The sequence below is a fragment of the Pan troglodytes genome, chromosome 7 (assembly GCF_028858775.2).
Source record: "Pan troglodytes isolate AG18354 chromosome 7, NHGRI_mPanTro3-v2.0_pri, whole genome shotgun sequence".
Taxonomy (NCBI): Eukaryota; Metazoa; Chordata; class Mammalia; order Primates; family Hominidae; genus Pan; species Pan troglodytes.
The window spans coordinates 36,219,396-36,238,305 of record NC_072405.2 but is presented as its reverse complement, the minus strand read 5'-3'; the positions used below and the strand labels follow the sequence as shown (position 1 = coordinate 36,238,305).

General features: G+C 48.9%; 1 protein-coding gene across 2 annotated transcripts in view; it reads left to right on the top strand.

The window, feature by feature from the left end:
* The window catches only part of SCARA5 (scavenger receptor class A member 5), a 125,930-nt gene extending 107,852 nt beyond the window's left edge, over window positions 1-18,078 (top strand). For both annotated transcript variants that reach the window (XM_016959272.4, XM_024345099.3), the window contains 2 exons: window positions 8,205-8,402; window positions 15,911-18,078. In XM_016959272.4, the coding sequence (XP_016814761.3) occupies window positions 8,205-8,402; window positions 15,911-16,047 (335 nt within the window). In that variant the 3' untranslated portion in view covers window positions 16,048-18,078. The remainder of the gene's footprint in view (window positions 1-8,204; window positions 8,403-15,910) is intronic.
* The last annotated feature ends 832 nt before the right edge of the window (window positions 18,079-18,910 follow it).

Here is an 18,910-nt window from a genome sequence, read left to right as displayed (position 1 = left end):
CATTTGGTTCTGGGTTTCTGAAAAACATCCAGCTGGGTTTCTGAAAAACACCTCAGGGACATATGTTAAGATGTTCTGTTTAGTTTCTATAGAGAGTCATCAGATGTTGACTCTAACTTCTTTGACTATTGCTTTAAGCTACTATTTCTTTCTTTCTTATCAAGTTGCTCATTTACTTCTTGGGGCTAGCCTAGAATTTCCCTTGAAGAAACTCAAGATTTTCTTTTATTTCCATGTTTGGGGGCCTAGCAGCCCCTAAGTCCCTGCTCCATCTCGGGCTTATGGTCCCCAGTTCTGGGGCAGCAGGGAAAAGACGAACAGAGATGAGCCCTGTGGACATCTGGGTGTCTCTGCTATGGGGGGCAGGGGTGGGCATTATAAGAAAAAGCTCTGCCAAAGCCTTGTGGGATGGGGATTGGAATAAGCTGTCAAGAACAGCCTCTCCTTGTTTTTAGGAAGGAATAGCTCTTTGTGTTTCCCTTCAGCTTGGGTTTTCCAGCCAAGTGATGCTATGTGCCGGTGCCATTCCTGCACAGAGCTGGTAGGGACCAGCCTTGTAGCCAGTACCATCCTCTCAACTTGCAAACCATGAAGGCATGGACAGGTAGACCCCAGTCTGCAGGTTAGGGATCCAGAACAAGAGGAAAAGTGTGATAGTCTCTGCACCTAACGCCCTCACCTGAGGGGTGCAAATCAGATACCCACACAGGAGTGGTATGGGGCAGGGTTTTCTTCCGGTCTGCTGATCCTCATTTGCTCAGGAAGGATTTTCCAGGGCTCAATGTGGTGTGATGCCAAGGAGGAGGTGAAGGTGCCTCGCAATCATTGAAGGGCAGTTACTAGGGGACGTGGCTGCAACCTCGAAAGCCTGGGGTCCCATTGCTCATCACCAGCTCTCTTGCCCTTTGCCCTCTACCTGGAGCATCTGCTCTTGCTTTGGAGCCTAGGAGTCTCTGAATTTCACACAATCAAGAATCCCTGTCTCCCATTTTCCTCCACTGCCACGTGCAGAGAGAGGCATCTCCCTGACTCTAGTAGCCCCGTTCCCCCTGCAGGGACCCTCTTGGGGGGCATCTGAGGAAAAACTCCCTGGACTGACAGGAAGAGTCTCGGGGAAGTCACGGACCAGGCTGAGGCTGCCTCTCAGTCACCGCGTCTGATTAAGTGGGGGCTGACACATTGTGGGGCAAGCGTATTTCCCAGTGGTGGTTGGTGGCTTGGTGGGAAAGCTTTGACCTGGGGCAGAAACTGCCGGGAAAAAGCAGCATTTAAACCCTCTGCCCACAGAAACCCAAACCTCTTAAATGATGACGTCCTTCTCAGGCTAGAGGGTAGTCACTGTTGGAGGGCATTGGTGATTCCCCAAGTGTGTTGCTGGAGGTGGCCTCATTGCTCAGCTCTGGGAAAGGCTCCTGCCTGCCTGCCTCCCCTATACCTCTTCAGGGGTAAAGGAGGCCAGAGACACAAGTTTCTGAATTTAGACTCTGAGTTCCTGAATCAGGGCAGCCTACATCATAAGCAAGTCAGACCTCAGCCTGTGGTTTCCCAGAGAGGTGGTAACAGAGCTGAGATTTTGTTGGGTGGGGAGAAAAGGATGCAAAATCCACAGCTTAGGGCCATGCTCTGTGCAGTGGAGCTACAACAAAATGCGGCCTCTGATTTGGGTGAGTCCAGGGGAGAAGGTGTGGCTTTCAGATTTGTGTTGACCCTGCTGGGGCAGGCAGCATCTGTTGACCCTGTGGGCAGGCGGCCCTCCACCATGGGGGGAAGCCCTGAGTCTAGGGAATCTGGGGACAGGTGGTGAGGAACAGGCCTCCATGCTTAATGAACCGACACTGGGGTCTGGGTGGAGTGGTGCCTTGTGCAGCCTCGCCCAGGTGCTCTCTAGTTCTTTTTCTCCCTTGAGGGCACTTTTCAGTTCCTGAGATCAATGTGGTCCCTACTGGGGAACCTGCAGGCCATGACTTTGCTCGATGCATGGTGAGCATGGGCCATGGGCCAGAGACATCCTTGAAATTGATGCTTTGCATCCCGTAATTACGGTTATCATATGTTTTCAATTTTTTGAAGGTGTCTTGTTTCCAAATATTCTTCTATCACTTCTATATACATTGAAACCTCTTGGGAATTTCAGTATTTCAGCATCCAAATGACATTTTCCAGACTTCCCACTGCACCCACCATGATCATCTGACAGCCATGTCCCCATTCTCTCACTTGAGATGTACGGTCATTGTAACAGCCTGAGCTCCGGGTCCAGAATCCAGAGTCATCTCAAGTAGAGAAGGCAGCAAGTATGTGATTAGAAGTGTTGTGATGTAATAAAGAGGATGCTGGAGATTTGGGGCCCTGATGGTGGATTCTCCATTCAGGTTGCCACCAAAGCCCTGGACTCTGGGGAGCCATGCCCTCCAGCCAGCCCCTGCCCATCTGGGTCCATATTAATGAGTCCTTCCATTCATGCATGCCTTCCCTTTGCACAGGCTGGGCATCTCAGTGCACCGGGCCCTGTACCAGGTCATGTGATCCTCAGAAGGCTCACAGTGTCCTAAGAGAGTAAATAGCAATAGCAATTATGACACAAAGCTATAAGCATGTACCTAGAAGGGGCCCTGTTGGGTGTGGGGACCAGGGAAGGAGAAGAGGCATCTAAGCTGAGATCTAAAAGACAAGGAAAGCTTAGGCCAGAGTACAGAAAGGAGTTTTCTGAGGTGGGGGAGTCCACGTCCTTCCTCAGCTCATTCAGGTCTCCACTCAAGGCCTTCCTTCTCTACTCATCCAAAATGGCACCTGCTCTCACTCCCCACCCTCTTCCTTGTTCACTTGTCCAAGACAGTACCTGCCCTCTCATTCCATCCCTTGTCCACCTGTCCAAGATGGTGCCTGCCCTCTCTCTCATTTCCTTCCTTGTCCACTCGGCCAAGATGGTGCCTGCCCTCTCTCTCATTTCCTTCCTTGTCCACTTGGCCAAGATGGTGCCTGCCCTGTCTCTCATTTCCTCCCTCCTCCACTTGTCCAAGATGGCGCCTGCCCTCACTCTCCACTCCTTTGTTCACTTGCCCACAATAGTGCCTGCCTCACTCTGTACTCCCTGTGCTTCTGTTCCCATCTATGCTCTTATCACCGCTTGGCTATAATTATGGTTTTGTTTTTGTTGACTAGCTGTATTGCTAGACTCTCCCTAGAATGTCAGCTCCATGAGGGCAGGGACTCCGTTTGTGGGTGTATCCACAGCTGTCTAATAGACTCTCAGTCACTTACTTGGCTAAACGAGTAGGTGCACAAAGTGAGTTCAGGCTGGCCAGAACAGAGAGGCTAAGTCAGGGAGTCTCCGACCGTCTACCTTGGCTGCCTAGTCATACCCAGTCACACTCTTCCTGTTGTTTTGACCCCACACCTGACTTCTGCCTGGCCTGCTCTGTGACTCACAGCACCCTCCTGCCACTTCTTGCCCTACTTGCTGACCCCACACTGTGGCTTCTGTTGCAGGCCTCCTGGTGCAGCCAGAGGTGAGGCAGGTCTGTGAGAAACCAGGGCTGACAGCCTGGCCTCAGCCAACCCAGGGCCAAGGCCCCGCGCAGCGGCCGGGTCCCTCTTGGTGCTGCTGGCTGCAGGTTAGCCTGTCCTTACTGCTCCCGGGGAGTTTCTTGGTGTCAGACCCAGCCTCTGAATTCCAGCTCTTCTCCATGTTTTTCTTCTCCAGGATCTCTCTGTTGTCTTGCATAGCCTCAGCCTGTTTGGGGACAGCCTGAATGAGTTTGTATTTGCAGTCTGTGTGGGGAGAACGGTCACCTGGCCAGGGATGAAGGATCCGCAGCAAATACATCCAATATCGAGAGGAGGCATCCCTGGTGCTCTCGCTGTAGTCTTTAGCATCATTCCTGGGGTTAGGGTCGCTTCCTGGTGGCTTCCTCGGTTCCTCTGCAGAATTTTCTGGGGTTTTCTTGGCCCAGGCATGTGGCCAGTTCTGAGTTCTCTCCTTTCTCATGGGGCACAGATGTCAATTCTGCCATCTCCTTCGGGACCTATGAAAGTCTTTGCCAAGTCACAGTCATTAAAAGGAGGCTCCTTCCAGCCCACTTGGCCAAATACAAGATAAAGGAAAAACAAAAGTCCAGGAGTGCCGCGCTTATTAGTAGCAGGGCTTGAGTAGGTTGGTTATTTTCTCTGGCAGTTCACATGGGCATTTTCCTGCATTGTGTCACCCACTTGTCACTGGGTTCCAGTACAATGTCCACCCCCACCCCACATGACACCAGTGGATTCTGGCTTTAAAAAGAGATGACCCTGATTTCTTCTCTGGCCTTGGATTACTGAGGGTTGGAGCTAGAAGGAACCTTGCTGATTGATCATCTAATCTAAATGCCAGTCCGCAGCCCACAAACCAATTGTTCTGAATGATTTGGGACACTTGGAAAAATAGAGATCCCTCATTCTTGCCACCAAGATTCTCTTTCAGTAGGTCTGGATTGGCCGTGGAATCTGGTGTTCCTAATGATTTTGATAAGACCCACTGACCACTCCAGTATCTTATCAAGTGAGGATGCTCAGGTCCCAGCAGGGGAAATAGCCCCCAAGAGTAGTGGGGCAGGCAGGATGGTGAAAAGGATGTGGGAAGACACATAAGGAAACCCAAGCTGTGATCCCAGCTCTGGCACTGACCATGTGTTTCACCCTGAGACTATGACTTCCCAGCCAAACCTTGGCTTTGTGATGATCCAAAGGCTTCTTTCAGTTGCTCTGGTGTTCTTTGAGTCCCCAACATTTCCCCTTGGAGAACCAATGCATTGTAATGCTCAGGAATGGCTCTCTACTACATTCTGCAAACATTGATTTTTCATTTCCTCCAGCCAGGCTGTGTGCCAAGCACTGAGTTTAGAGATCAATGTGACAGGGGCTCAGCCCTCAGAGAAGGGGGAACAGACCCACATTGCTGATGTTTCCATGGGCCAGGATTGTGCCCCAGAGCCCTTTTAGCTTTGTTGCATTGTGTTTGCATGACAGTCCTGCAGTGTAGATGTTGTTCCCATGTCGCAGTTGGGGAAATGCCCTTAGAGAGGTTGTGAGGCTACCTTAAGGTCATTCAGGTCGAAAGGGCCTATTATGTGCCAGGTGCTATTCTGAGTTCTTCACATCTATTACCATGTTTCATTGATTCTGTGACACACATTTATATGTCTGTGAAATCAGGAAGCATCTGGCACTTGATATAATTTGCCACCTACCCAGCAGAGATTTTTCCTTCTTAGTGGCATATAAAACAGGCGCCCGTTACAACAGGTGGCATCTCAGATTTGATGAAACAATGTGTCTCACAGTTGCAGATAGTAAGTGGCAGAACCAGAATTCCCAACTGGCTCTCTCTGGCTTAAAGCACTTTCACACTCACAGCCTAGTGGGAAAGTGAACATGAATGACCAAATCAGGGCTGAGACACTTCCCGGGACACAGCCATGCTACCTGCCCACAAAGTCTTAACCATCCTTGGCTTCCTATTTCTCCTACTCCCTCCTCCCTAGCAGGCAAGGCTGCTGGTCACCGGGTCTCAAACAGTGGAGAGAAATCTGGTAATCACACTCCTTGATATTTACCCAAATGAGCTGAAACTGACATCCACATGAAAACCTGCACATGGATATTTATAGCAGCTTTATTCATCCAGGCAAAAACTTTGAAGCAACCAAGATGTTTTTCAGTAGGTGAATGGATGAATAAACTATGGTGCACATAGAAAATGGAATACCATTAGTCCTAAAAATAAAGGAGCTATGAAGCCATGAAAAGACATGAAGGAACCTTACATGAAGGTTCACTTACTTATTACTAAGTGAAAGATGCCAATCTGAAAAGGCTGCATACTGTATGATTCCAACTATGACATTCTGGAAAAGGCAAAACTATGGAGACAGTGAAAAGATCAGTGGTTGCCAGGGGTAGGGAGGAAGGAGAGATGAATAGTCTCACTGAATAAGTGGAGCACAGAAGATTTTTAGGGCAGTGAAAAGATTCTGTATGATATTGTAATGGCGAATACACATTATTATACATTTGTCCAAACCCATCGCATGCACAGCACCAGAAGTGAACCCAAATGTAAATTGTGGACTCTGGGTGATGACGAGGCATCAGTGTAGGTTCATTGAGTGTAACAAATGCACCACTCTCGGGGGATGTTGATAATGGGGGAGGCTGTGTGTAGAGGGAGGGGTGGTGTATATGGGAATTTTCTGTACCTTTCAATCAATTTTTCTGCAAACCTAAAACTGCTCTTTAAAAAAGGCTATTTTATTTTATTGTTTATTATTTCAACTTTTATTTTAGATTCAGAGGGTACATGTGCAGGTTTATTACCTGGGTATATTGCGTGATGCTGAAGCTTGGAGTATAGATGATCCTGTCATCCAGGTAGTGAGCGTAGTGCCCAGTAGTTAGTTTTTCAACCCTTACCCCTCTTCTCCCCTCCCCCATCTTGTATTCCCACCCCCACCCCTGTGTTTAGCTCCCACTTAAAAGTGAGAATATGAGGTATTGGTGTTCTGTTCCTGCGTTAATTCACTTAGGATAATGGCCTCCAGCTGCATCCATGTTGCTGCATAGGACATGACTTTGTTCTTTTTTATGGCTGCATAGTATTCCATGGTGTATATGTATATATACCACATTTTCTTTATTCAATCCGCTGCTGATGGGCACCTAGGTTGATTTCCATGTCTTTGCTATTGTGAATAGTTCTGCAGTGAACATATGAGTGTATGTGTCTTTTTGGTAGAATGACTTATTTTCCTTCAGATGTACACCCAGCAATGGGATTGCTGTGTCAAATAATAGTTCTGTTTTAAGTTCTTTGAGAAATCTCCAAACTGCTTTCCACAGTGGCTGAACTAATTTACATTCCCACCAACAGTATAAGCATTCCCTTTTCTCCACAGGCTTATCAGCATCTGTTGTTTTTTGACTTTTTAATAATAGCCATTCTGACTGGCGTGAGATAGTATCTCATCGTGGTTTTGATTTGCATTTCTCTGATGATTAGTAACGATGAGCATTTTTTCATGTTTGCTGGCTGCTTGTATATCTTCTTTTGAGAAATGTCTGTTCATGTCTCCTGCCCACTTTTTTTTTTTTCCTTAGGGTCTTGCTTTGTCATGCATGCTGGAGTGCAGTGGCACGAACATGGCTCACTGCAGCCTTAACCTCCCAGGCTTAAGTGATCCTCCCACCTCAGCCTCCCGAGTAGCTAGCACCACAAGCATGGGCTACTATGCCTGGCTCATTTATTATTATTATTTTGTAGAGACAGGGTTTCCCCATGCTGCCCAGGCTGAGGCTGGTCTTGAAGCCCTAGCCTCAAGTGATCCTCCTGCCTTGGTCTCCCAAAGTGCTGGGATTATAAGCATAAGCCACCAAGCCCAGCCCCTCTTTTGCCCACTTTCTGATGGGGTTATTTGTTTTTTGTTTGTTGAATTATGTTCCTTATAGATTCCAGATATTAGACCTTTGTTGGATGCATAGTTTGCAAATATTAGTATTTTCTCCCATTCTGTAGGTTGTCTGTTCACTTTGTTGATAGTTTTTTTTTTTCCTGTACAGAAGCTCTTTAGTTTAATTAGTTCCCACTCGTCCACTTGTCAATTTTGTTTTTTGTTGCAATTGCTTTTGAGGACTTAGTCATAAATTCTTTTTCAAGGCCAATGTCCAGAATAATGTTTCCCAGGTTTTCTTCTAGGATTCTTACAGTTTGAGGTCTTAAATTTAAATCTTTAATCCATCTTGAGTTCTATAGTTTTGTATAAGGTGAAAGGTAGGGGTCCAGTTTCATTCTTCTGCATACGGCTAGCCAAATATCCCAGCGCCATTTATTGAATAGGGAGTCCTTTCCCCACTGCTTATTCTTTTGACTTGGTCGAAGATCAGATGGCTGTAGGTGTGTAGCTTTGTTTCTGGGCTCTCTATTTTGTTCCATTGGTCTCTGTGTCTGTTTTTGTACCAGCACTGCGCTGTTAAAAAGGCTATTTTTTTAAGGTGGGGAGAAGGCTGGCAAAGGGCAGAAGAGGCACAGGGTGATTTGGGAGCTGAAGTCTTGATACAGGTGGGCCCCAGCCCTCTCTTCCTCCTACCCAGGGGTAGGCGGAGTCAAAGAAGGCCCCTGGGGGCGGGTCCTGGTGTATCTAGAGCTGGGTAGTGACAGTTGGCTGCTCCGGCAGGTGGCGTGGAGGCCCCGATGATGATCCGCCTGGTGAATGGCTCCGGCCCGCACGAGGGCCGCGTGGAAGTGTACCACGACCGGCGCTGGGGCACCGTGTGTGACGACGGCTGGGACAAGAAGGACGGAGACGTGGTGTGCCGCATGCTCGGCTTCCGCGGTGTGGAGGAGGTGTACCGCACAGCTCGATTCGGGCAAGGTAAGGCGCTCTGGGGGCAAAGGACATGGGAGAGGGCCTGCACATCCTAGGACTGCGCTCACCTCCAAAGCCCAAGTCCCTTCCACTGCAATTCCGCGAGGTCCCCAGCCTCTCCCCAAATGCTTGCTGCAATAAAAACTCACTGCCCCGCCCTAGGCAACCATCTCCGGTGGTCGTCAGACAGTTCTGATGATTAGAACATTCTTCCTTTCGTGGATCTAAGTCCTGTCCTGGTGGTGTCCCATACCAGCCCTTCCCAGTCCTGTGTCCCAGGCACAGCTTCTGTGGTCTCTCTCTCCCTGGCTAGGTCTTTAGACCTTTATAACGTGCTCTCGTGTCTCTATTATGTTTTTATTGTTAACACTTATATGATACTCAGTGTGCCAGCCTATGTTCTCAACATGTAACAAATATTTACCCATTTCATCTTTACAGCACTATGAAGTATACAGGTATCATCGCTGTTTGTCTTTTTTCAAGGAGGGAAACAGGATCTTGTTCTGTCATCTAGTTTGGAGGGCAATGGTGCAATCATGGCTCACTGCAGCCTTGATCACTCGGGCTCAAGCGATCCTCCCCCTTCAGCCTCCTGACTAGCTGGGACTACTAGCAATCTCCAGCTAACTTTTCTTCTTATTTTTAATAGAGATGAAGTCTCACTATGTTGCCCAGACTGGTCTCGAACTCCTGGGCTCAAGCACTCCACCCACCTTGGCCTCCCAAAGTGCTGGGATTACAGGCGTGAGCCACCATGCCCAGCCATCCCTGTTTTTCAAATGAGGAAATAAAAGTGCAGAGAGGTTGAGTAACTTGCCCAAGGTCACACAGCTAGCAAATGTCAGACCCGACGTTTAGGCCCAAGCAGGAGTCTTAGGAGTCTGTATTTGAACCACTCTGCTGGGCTGTCTCTGCCTCTCTTGAGTCTTTTCTTCTCCAGATTAATCCCCAGATATTCATCTTGCCCTCATATGACAAGATTTGGAGAGTCTTCATCATTTTGGTTGCTTTCCTTTTGACACACTGAAGCACACTGACCTCCTACAGATAGCACAAGAGACTCTGAGGAAGGGGCACAGACCCTTCTTAGGTAGATGGCTGATTCAAACCCTGCATTTGTTTCCTGATGGAAAGAATCAGACTCTTGTGTTGACTCACAACTAAAACAATGGTCCCACATGCACAAACCTGGTACTCCTCACACCCATTCAGTAGTGAGCTTTCCCTTGATGGCATGTCCTGGCCCTGTTGCTTCTGCATTCTGGGTCTTGGTGTCCTGTCTGTAACTAAAGGGCCTGCAGGCTGCATAATGGGTCTCCCAGCCTGGGCCCCCTGGGATTTAAGATGCCACTGCTCACCTGTGGAGAAGACCAGGTGGGTGTGGGGAGGGATTGGGGCTGATCCTCTCACACCCAGTTACCAGCCCCCCTGGTGACCTGTGGATGGCAGCCCACTGACGGCAGGGTTCCCCACATCATGGAGTGGAGCCGGGCGTACCTGCTGTCTTGCCTGAGGTCATTGCTGTCCAACCCACTGTGATAAATGGCTACAGGGTGAGGGGAGAAAGTGGCATGTCCCTTCCAGATGGGGACTCGGAGCCAGGTCACATCCAGACTGGAGGTGGAAGCCTCCACTCCTCCCAGCCGCCTTCCTCTTCATCCCCATAAGGGGCTGCTGCAGTTCTTGGTCTGAATCTCATCCCATAGATCTCATTGGTAATTGACTGAAAGTGACCCTTGGTGAAATGTGTCGAGCCAGCTGGCAGGGAGTGCCGTCTTAAGGGCCAGAGTTTGAGGGGCGAGTTCGAAGGGATCCGGCACCATGAAGGGCAGCCTACCAGGAAAGAATACTGTTCTCCCACCTAAGGCTTGGGGCTGGATTCCAGCTGGTTTTGACTAAGGAAAACCACCGTTGTTGTTGATTAGAATAGGAACAGTCCTCAAATTCCCATTTCTAGCTCCGAAGAAGGCTTTTTCCTAATAAGTGGCAGTAAAACCTTTTGAGAAAAAAAATTATAAATTATTTTCAAGAAGCCAGAATAGGTAGTTTGAAGATCACAGGTCATGTTAGGCTGACTCTGCCGGTTGGTGAAAAGGCAGTGCGTGGGCTTCGAGTGCCAGGCCAGCGATCCTGGAGACTGTGGCTTCTTTCACTCCCCTGATCTGTTCCTCTTGACACAGGGAAGCTGTAAGCTTGTCACTTGATTCTTTCAACTGGTCGATAGGAAGCTGGACTTGCTTTCACGAATGCCCTATTTTTTTGCCCCATTATTTCCCTATCATGGTGCCCTAACAGGTCTCAGGTGCTATTCAAGACCTTGGCTGGTTGCAGGCCAGGTGTCACTAGCAGTATACAGAGGGCTGTAGGGGCCTGGGCAGGGAAGGGCTGGCATAACTGAGGCTTTCTGCCAGCCCAGGCTGCACCCATGTTCTCCTCCTCTCTACAAGCAGTTTCCAGGCACCTAGCATGGGCCAGGCTAGCTGCAGGGCTGGGGGGCAGAGCTGACCAAGCCCAGCCCTGGCCACAGCATGGGTAATGTAGAGGAGGATTCTAAACCATGTGCCAAGGGTTCTAATGCTGTTGTAGTCATGGGGCCGAGAGGAGGGAAAGCTGTCATTCCTGGCGGCAGGCAGAGCCACCCTGCCAGCATCCTACCCACTGGTGCCCCAACCCCACTCCCAGCTCGTCTGCTGTTGAGCCTGAAGGAGCCTCCCAGGTCCCTCTTGCTCTGCCTCCTAGCCTTCTTCTCACCCTCTTCCTTCCTGACAGTTTCCTCTCCCTAGCACCCCCAACACCCCGCCTCTGCTGTCCTTGTGTTCTGCACACTCTCTCTGGAGGCTGCCTCCACACCTGGGGCTTCAGTCACCCCCAGCTTTTCCCTCTGTCACAGTGCTCAGTGGAGCTCCAGACCCAAGTGTCTGGTGACCTTCCTGACAGGTGCACTCGGATGCCCCATGGGCTCCTCCAATGGCAGCTGTCACAATTGCACACATATCCTTCCACCAGATCCTGTGCCTCTCTCATTGCCATCACCGGAACCGTCCTACCAGTCAGACCCCATCCCAGCCAGAACCCTGGGCCACCTCTTCCCTGTCACCACTCCCCCTCCCCGCATCAGGTTGGTCCCCGAGTCCTGCAGATCCCACCAGTGTTCACTCGTCTGGCATTCCTTGAACCTGTCCCCACCTCGTCGTTCTTGCTGTCCTCCCCTTAGGAGATTAGCAGGTAGAGCAGTGGTTAGTGCCCCAGCCCTGGAGTCAAACCACCCATGTCAGAATCCCGGATCTGCCACTTGTAGCTGGAGACCTTGACTAGATTCCCTACCCTCTCTAAGCTTCAGTTCTTCCACTATTGAAGAATTACTATAAATGCTAAAGGAGATCCTGCGTGTCAAGCAGTTAGCATGCACAGGCTCTGTTGTGCACGCTTATCTACAAGTGTGGGGTGGAGGTGGGGACAGTAGAGGCTCTAATCCTCCAGGAGTCACTCCTCACGGCCACCACACCTGCAGGCTAGCTCCTGTGGCCTTCCTTCGCATGGCTGCTGGGGATCTTTCTTTCTTTTTTTCTCTTTTTAAGAGATGAGGTCTCCCTCTGTCACCCATGGAGTGCAGTGGTGCAATCATAGCTTGCTGCAGCCTCGACCTCCCAGGCTCAAGCAATCCTCCTGCCTCAGCCTCCTGAGTAGCTGGGACCACAGGCACATGCTACTACGCCAAGCTAATTATTTCATTTTGTTATTTTGGAGAAATAGGGTCTTGCTATATTGCCCAGGCTGGTCTCAAACTGTTAGGGATCTTTCTAAAACGAGTGCCTGGTCACCTCACTCCCTGCCTGGGTCCTCAGAGGACTTTTATCGCTCTCAGAATCAAGCTGGATTTCCTTAGCTCAGCACCCAAGGATCTTCTTAGTTGGCCTCCTGCCCACCCCACACCTCTCCACACTGCACCTGCTGGTGGTTCTCGGGGCACAGATGATGTGTTTCATGTCCCACCTCTTCTCCTGTGCTGCTCCTCCTGCTGGAAGGCTTTTCCCTCCCTCTTCAGCTAGGGAATTCCTACTCAGCTTTTAAAGGCAGCTCAATGATCTTTCCTGAGGGAAGCTTTTCTGGCTCCTTCCATGCTCCCTCACCCCTAAGATGGAAATAACCCTCCTCTATGATCCCGTCACATTCTTCTCTATCACAGCACTTCTCATACTCTCCTGATCCCTGCGATACATGGAAACATCTTGAGGGCTTCACCTTTGTAGTTCCAAAACCCAAAACTACCTGGGGCATAATAGGAGCTGGATAAATGTAGAAGGGAAGAAAGGAAGGAGGGAGGGAAAGTAGGAAGAAAAGGAGGGAGGAGTGAAGAGAGGGAGGGAGGGAGGAGTGAAGGGAGGGAGGCAGGGAGGGAGGCAGGGAGGAACAGAGGGAGAGAGGAAGGAAGAAAGAAGGGAGCGAGGAAGGAAGAATAGAAGGAAGGAAGGAATTCCAGTGCCTGCCAAACCTGAGTCCTCCCTGTCTCCAAGCCCTGACAGTTCTCCCAGGGGTCTGGCACCATAACATTTCTCCTGGACAGGGCATAGTAATCAGATTTTCTGTTTGCATGGGGGAAGCCAAGAAAGACCCAAATGGGAGGGCCTTGAAGATGTTCTAAATTTTAAATTGGTCCAGGAGGTGCTGGAGTGATGCAAATGGCGAGGTGGAAGGGTGATGACTGGAGGGAGGCTCGGTAGGCCACGGAAGGGAGTGTGACCTAGCGCAGCTGGGAGCATCTCCCAGGGAGACAGACAGATGGAAAAGGAGGTAAGGATTGGTGCACATCAGACAGATTTGTAGGTGGGAACAGGCAGACAAAATTAGGAGTGTTCACGTCTAATTATTGCATTATTACCTCCTCTTGTCCTTTTATCTAAGATAAGATTCAAATATTGGGAGACAGCTTTAGTGCAAGGGTCGGCCAACATTTTCCATAAAGTGCTGGATAGCAAATACTTTAAGCTTTGTGGGCCAGGTGGTCTCTGTCACAGCTACTCAGTTCTGCAGTTGGAGTAGGAAAACAACTGAAGCCAATATGCAATCAAATGGGTGGGGCTGTGTTCCACTACAACTTTATTTATAAAAGCAGGCATTGGCCAGACCTGGCTCATGGTTTGCCGTCCTCTGGCTGAGTGTTACATGCTGTGGACTATGGCTGTGTGAGGAGAAAAGACTGTACTGGCCGAACATGAGAGGCCAGGGCAGGGCCTCTTCACCTCAATAATTACTTTCCTAGAGATGTCACTCAATCTTTCTGGGGCCTCAGTTTCCCTCTCTTAAATACCTGTTAAATAGTTGTCCTGCTTTCTGTGTGTGAGGCACAGATGGAAGCCTGTAGGATTCAGTGTAACTTTTTCCTACTATGAATGTTACTCTAAATAAACACATAGAAGCTCAAACGTTAGCTCTATAAGGCAGAAATCTTTTGCATCTGTTGTTTTGTCTTTCTGTTCATCAGAATGGTACTGAGCACACAGAGGCCTCAATAATTTGGTTTTTTGCTGTTTTGTTTTGTTTTTGAGACTGAGTCTTGCTCTGTCGCCCAAGCTGGCATGATCTCGGCTCGCTGTAACCTCCGCCTCACGGGTTCAAGCGATTCTCCTGCCTCAGCCTCCTGCGTAGCTGAGATTACAGGCGTGCACCACCACGCCCAGCCAATTTTTGTGTTTTTGGTAGAGACGGGGTAGAGACGGGGTTTTTAGTAGAGACGGAGTTTTGCCATGTTGACCAGGCTGGTCTTGAACTCCTGATCTCAACAATCTGCCCTCCTCAGCCTCCCAAAGTGCTGAGATTACTGGCGTGAGCCATGGCACCTGGCCAAGAGTCTGCCTTTCTTTCTTTTTTTTCTTTTTTTGTGTAAGCAACAAGGCTATTTATTTCACCTGGGTGCAGGCGGGTTGAGTCTGAAAAGAGAGTCAGCGCAGGGATTTAGGGGTGGGGCCATTTTATAGGATTTGGGTAGGTAGTGGAAAATTACAGTCAAAGGGGGTTGTTCTCTGGCGGGGAGGGGTGGGGACATAAGGTGCTCAGTGGGGGAGCTTTTGAGCCAGGAGAAGGAATTTCACAAGGTAATGTCATCAGTTAAGGCAGGAACCGGCCATTTTTACTTCTTTTGTGATTCTTCAGTTACTTCAGGCCAGCTGGACATATATGTTTGCAGGTCACAGGGGATATGATGGCTTAGCTTGTGGTCAGAGACCTGACATTCCTGTCTTCTTATATTAGTAAGAAAAATAACATAAAATAGTGTTGAAGTGTTGGGGCAGCAAAAGTTTTGGCGGGGTGGTATGGAGAGATAATGGGTGATGTTTCTCAGGGCTGCTTCGAGCGGGATTAGGGGCGGCGTGGGAACCTAGAGTGGGAGAGATTAAGCTGAAGGAAGATTTTGTGTGTCTGCTTTTCTAACAAGCTCTCTGGTGATGCTGACAGCCCTGGTCTTCAGACTGCACCTTGAGTAATCAGCTATCAGTTCTAAAGCTAAAGCAATGATTGGTACCTAGAGCTGACAGGGTTCTAGCCTCTGCTTGGTGGTGCAAGGAGCAGAGAGAGTTTGCTGGCAAATTCCTCCAGGAATGATCCCCCGCCACCGCAGTGTTGACGTCACTGCAGATATGCACTGCTCCTCCCTTGATGACCACGTTCCCATTGTATTGGTCCTCCCGTGACTGGATGTGAACCAGAACCCCCTGGTGAAACACCAGCTAGAGTTTCAAGATCCTATATATGTATTTGGGCTGGGTCACCTTGGAACTGTTCTTTATTTGTTAGTCTTCTTTATTTGCTTTGGGTGTGACTAATCCCACAGAGCCCTGGAGCTTGCAGCCTTTTCCTGGGTAATTTGTAAACCGATGTGTCTTCCAGGAGACGTTTAATCTGCAAATCATTCTCTGCCTCAAAGGGCTTATTGTGTAAGAGCTACAGCTATCCAGGCCAGGAAGAGGCTCTGGAGAAGAAACAACATCCAAGGAGGTGGCGGAAGGGGCCTCTCCTCCCTCCTCCATCCCCGGATTCACTGCATGGCAATCCCGTGACAACAGGGGCTGAAAATGTCTACGTAACAAAAATATGTTCAAGCCACTTAGTTCATCTGTTAGAGCCAAACAGCAAGGAAGTGGTTTAAATGTTCCCTTGACATTCTTTGTAAAGGGATTTTACCCATGTACTTCAAGAGTGAATGACAGAGTTTAAGACTTTAATAGCCAGTCCTGGCACTGCCACTAAAAAGGAGAGGTTGTCCGGCTTCTGACACATAGCTGATATTTGTAGCTACTGCCATCATCACCAACAATTATCGTGATTCTGCCCTCAAGAAACTAATCCCAGAAAATAAGTATGAGGTCTTGGGGGGGCATGGAGAGGGCAGCTGGAAGCCCCTAGGTTTGAGTGTACAGCAGAGCCAAGTCAAGGGCAGACACAGTCATGCTCTCTCTTCTCCTTCTCGCCCTCCTGTGTATCCGCTTATAAGCTGTGTTTCCCTGTCTCCACAGGCACTGGGAGGATCTGGATGGATGACGTTGCCTGCAAGGGCACAGAGGAAACCATCTTCCGCTGCAGCTTCTCCAAATGGGGGGTGACAAACTGTGGACATGCCGAAGATGCCAGCGTGACATGCAACAGACACTGAAAGTGGGCAGAGCCCAAGTTCGGGGTCCTGCACAGAGCACCCTTCCTGCATCCCTGGGGTGGGGCACAGCTCGGGGCCACCCTGACCATGCCTCGGCCACACCCCATCCAGCATTCTCAGTCCTCACACCTGCATCCCAGGACCGTGGGGGCCGGTCGTCATTTCCCTCTTGAACATGTGCTCCAAAGTATAACTCTGGGACCTACAGCCCGTCTCTCTCTTCCACCAGGTTCCTGCATGAGGAGCCCTGATCAACTGGATCACCACTTTGCCCAGCCTCTGAACACCATGCACCAGGCCTCAATATCCCAGTTCCCTTTTGGCCTTTTAGTTACAGGTGAATGCTGAGAATGTGTCAGAGACAAGTGCAGCAGCAGAGATGGTTGGTAGTATAGATCATTTACTCTTCAGACAATTCCCAAACCTCCATTAGTCCAAGAGTTTCTACATCTTCCTCCCCAGCAAGAGGCAACGTCAAGTGATGAATTTCCCCCCTTTACTCTGCCTCTGCTCCCCATTTGCTAGTTTGAGGAAGTGACATAGAGGAGAAGCCAGCTGTAGGGGCAAGAGGGAAATGCAAGTCACCTGCAGGAATCCAGCTAGATTTGGAGAAGGGAATGAAACTAACATTGAATGACTACCATGGCACGCTAAATAGTATCTTGGGTGCTAAATTCATGTATCCACTTAGCTGCATTGGTCCAGGGCATGTCAGTCTGGATACAACCTTACCTCCAGGTAGCACTTAACTGGTCCGTTCACCTAGACTGCAAGTCAGAAGACAAAATGACTAAGACCGTGTTCCCACCTGAACTTATTGTCTTTACTTGGCCTGAGCTAAAAGCTTGGGTGCAGGACCTGTGTAACGAGAAAGTTGCCTACTTCAGAACCTCCAGGGTGTGAGTGCAAGGTCAAACATGACTGGCTTCCAGGCCGACCATCAATGTAGGAGGAGAGCTGATGTGGAGGGTGACATGGGGGCTGCCCATGTTAAACCTGAGTCCAGTGCTCCGGCACTTGGCAGTCACGGTTAAAGCCAAGTCATGTGTGTCTCAGCTGTTTGGAGGTGATGATATTGCATCTTCCAAGCCTCTTCAGGTGTGAATCTGTGGTCAGGAAAACACAAGTCCTAATGGAACCCTTAGGGGGGAAGGAAATGAAGATTCCCTATAACCTCTGGGGGTGGGGAGTAGGAATAAGGGGCCTTGGGCCTCCATAAATCTGCAATCTGCACCCTCCTCCTAGAGACAGGGAGATCATGTTCTGCTTTTTACATGAGGAGCAGAACTGGGCCATACACATGTTCAAGAACTAGGGGAGCTACCTGGTAGCAAGTGAGTGCAGACCCACCTCACCTTGGGGGAATCTCAAACTCATAGGCCTCAGATACACGATCACCTGTCATATCAGGTGAGCACTGGCCTGCTTGGGGAGAGACCTGGGCCCCTCCAACACTCCTGGCTGACAACTAAGCCAATATGGCCCTAGGTCATTCCTGCTTCCAATATGCTTGCTACTCCTTAAATGTCCTAATGATGAGAAACTCTCTTTCTGACCAATTGCTATGTTTACATAACACGCATGTACTCATGCATCCCTTGCCAGAGCCAATATATGTATGCATATATAAACATAGCACTTTTTGCTACATAGTTCAGCACATTGCAAAGTTTGCATTTAAATTAAAAAAAAAAAAAAACTAAAGGTGAAAGATGCCACATTGAACAAACTAAATTCCCAACCCGGTTCTGGCAAAGAATCCAGTTATCCCTTCCATGAAGACGCACATAACTCTCTTACTTGGTCTTTTCATTAGGGAGAACATAAGTCTTGTTTTACATCAAATAAAAACAATGTTAAAAAGTGTGTGAACCTTAAAAATGGAAGTCTACTAGTTTACATACCTACTTCGGAGGACATGGAAATGACCATGGGCCTGCATTTCAGGGACCAAAGCAAATTAGGCCTGGCCTAAAATACATCAGACCTTTTGTAAGAAAGAATTTCAATAAAGCAAAAAACATGTCACAAGCTTTCCATTACATACATTCCTTCTCCTGAAAACCTGGTGAGGGTGGGGAGGGTTGGTGAATTTGGATGATGTGATCATTTTTCAGTGGGGATTGGTAGTGTGGGCAGCTTATAGGAAAAGCCACCCTAATATTTCTGGATGATAACACTGTCTTGACCAAGAACATGAAGGAATGTGATGGCTCAAGCCTTATTTGGTAACCAAAGGAAGTGGGTCCCAAGCAACAGAACAATCACCAAGGCCCATCTTACAAGAAAACTGCTTTTGCATTCAATAGAGAAAAGAACACCTGTCTATTTCCTCCTCACATCTCCAGAGTCCTCACTTGGGGATGTGCTTCCCTCCGGAGTTCCGTTCAATGTAAGAAGATCGTCCAGAGTTAGGTAGCGCATCTGTGAAGTCACTGGCCCCATCATCTAAGGACAGGCAGGAATTCCAGGTACAGGACCTGAACAGTATGTGGGGATGGCCCAGGTCACTGCACGGTCCTGGTCACATGCTTAAAGTGGCACCTCTGGGAATAATGTGCTGAGATTGCTACATGATAATTTGCTAAGTCAACAGAGAAAAGTTGACTTCCTGGAAATCCACAAAGGAAGCACCCTTTTCTTTCTCCTCTAAAAGTCCTGGTGGTGCCCCCACCCTCCCAAATCTTTGTGGTTCCCATTCTGTAAACAGGTTCCATGGAGAAGAGCCATGGAAATACCTTTTTCTGCCCTCTTTAAAGGGCAGATACCTTTTTCTGCCCTCTTTAATATCTAAAAGACACGATGACTGACTTTATCTTGAGTGCCTGATTTGGGGCTTACATGTGTCATAGTTAAATGCACC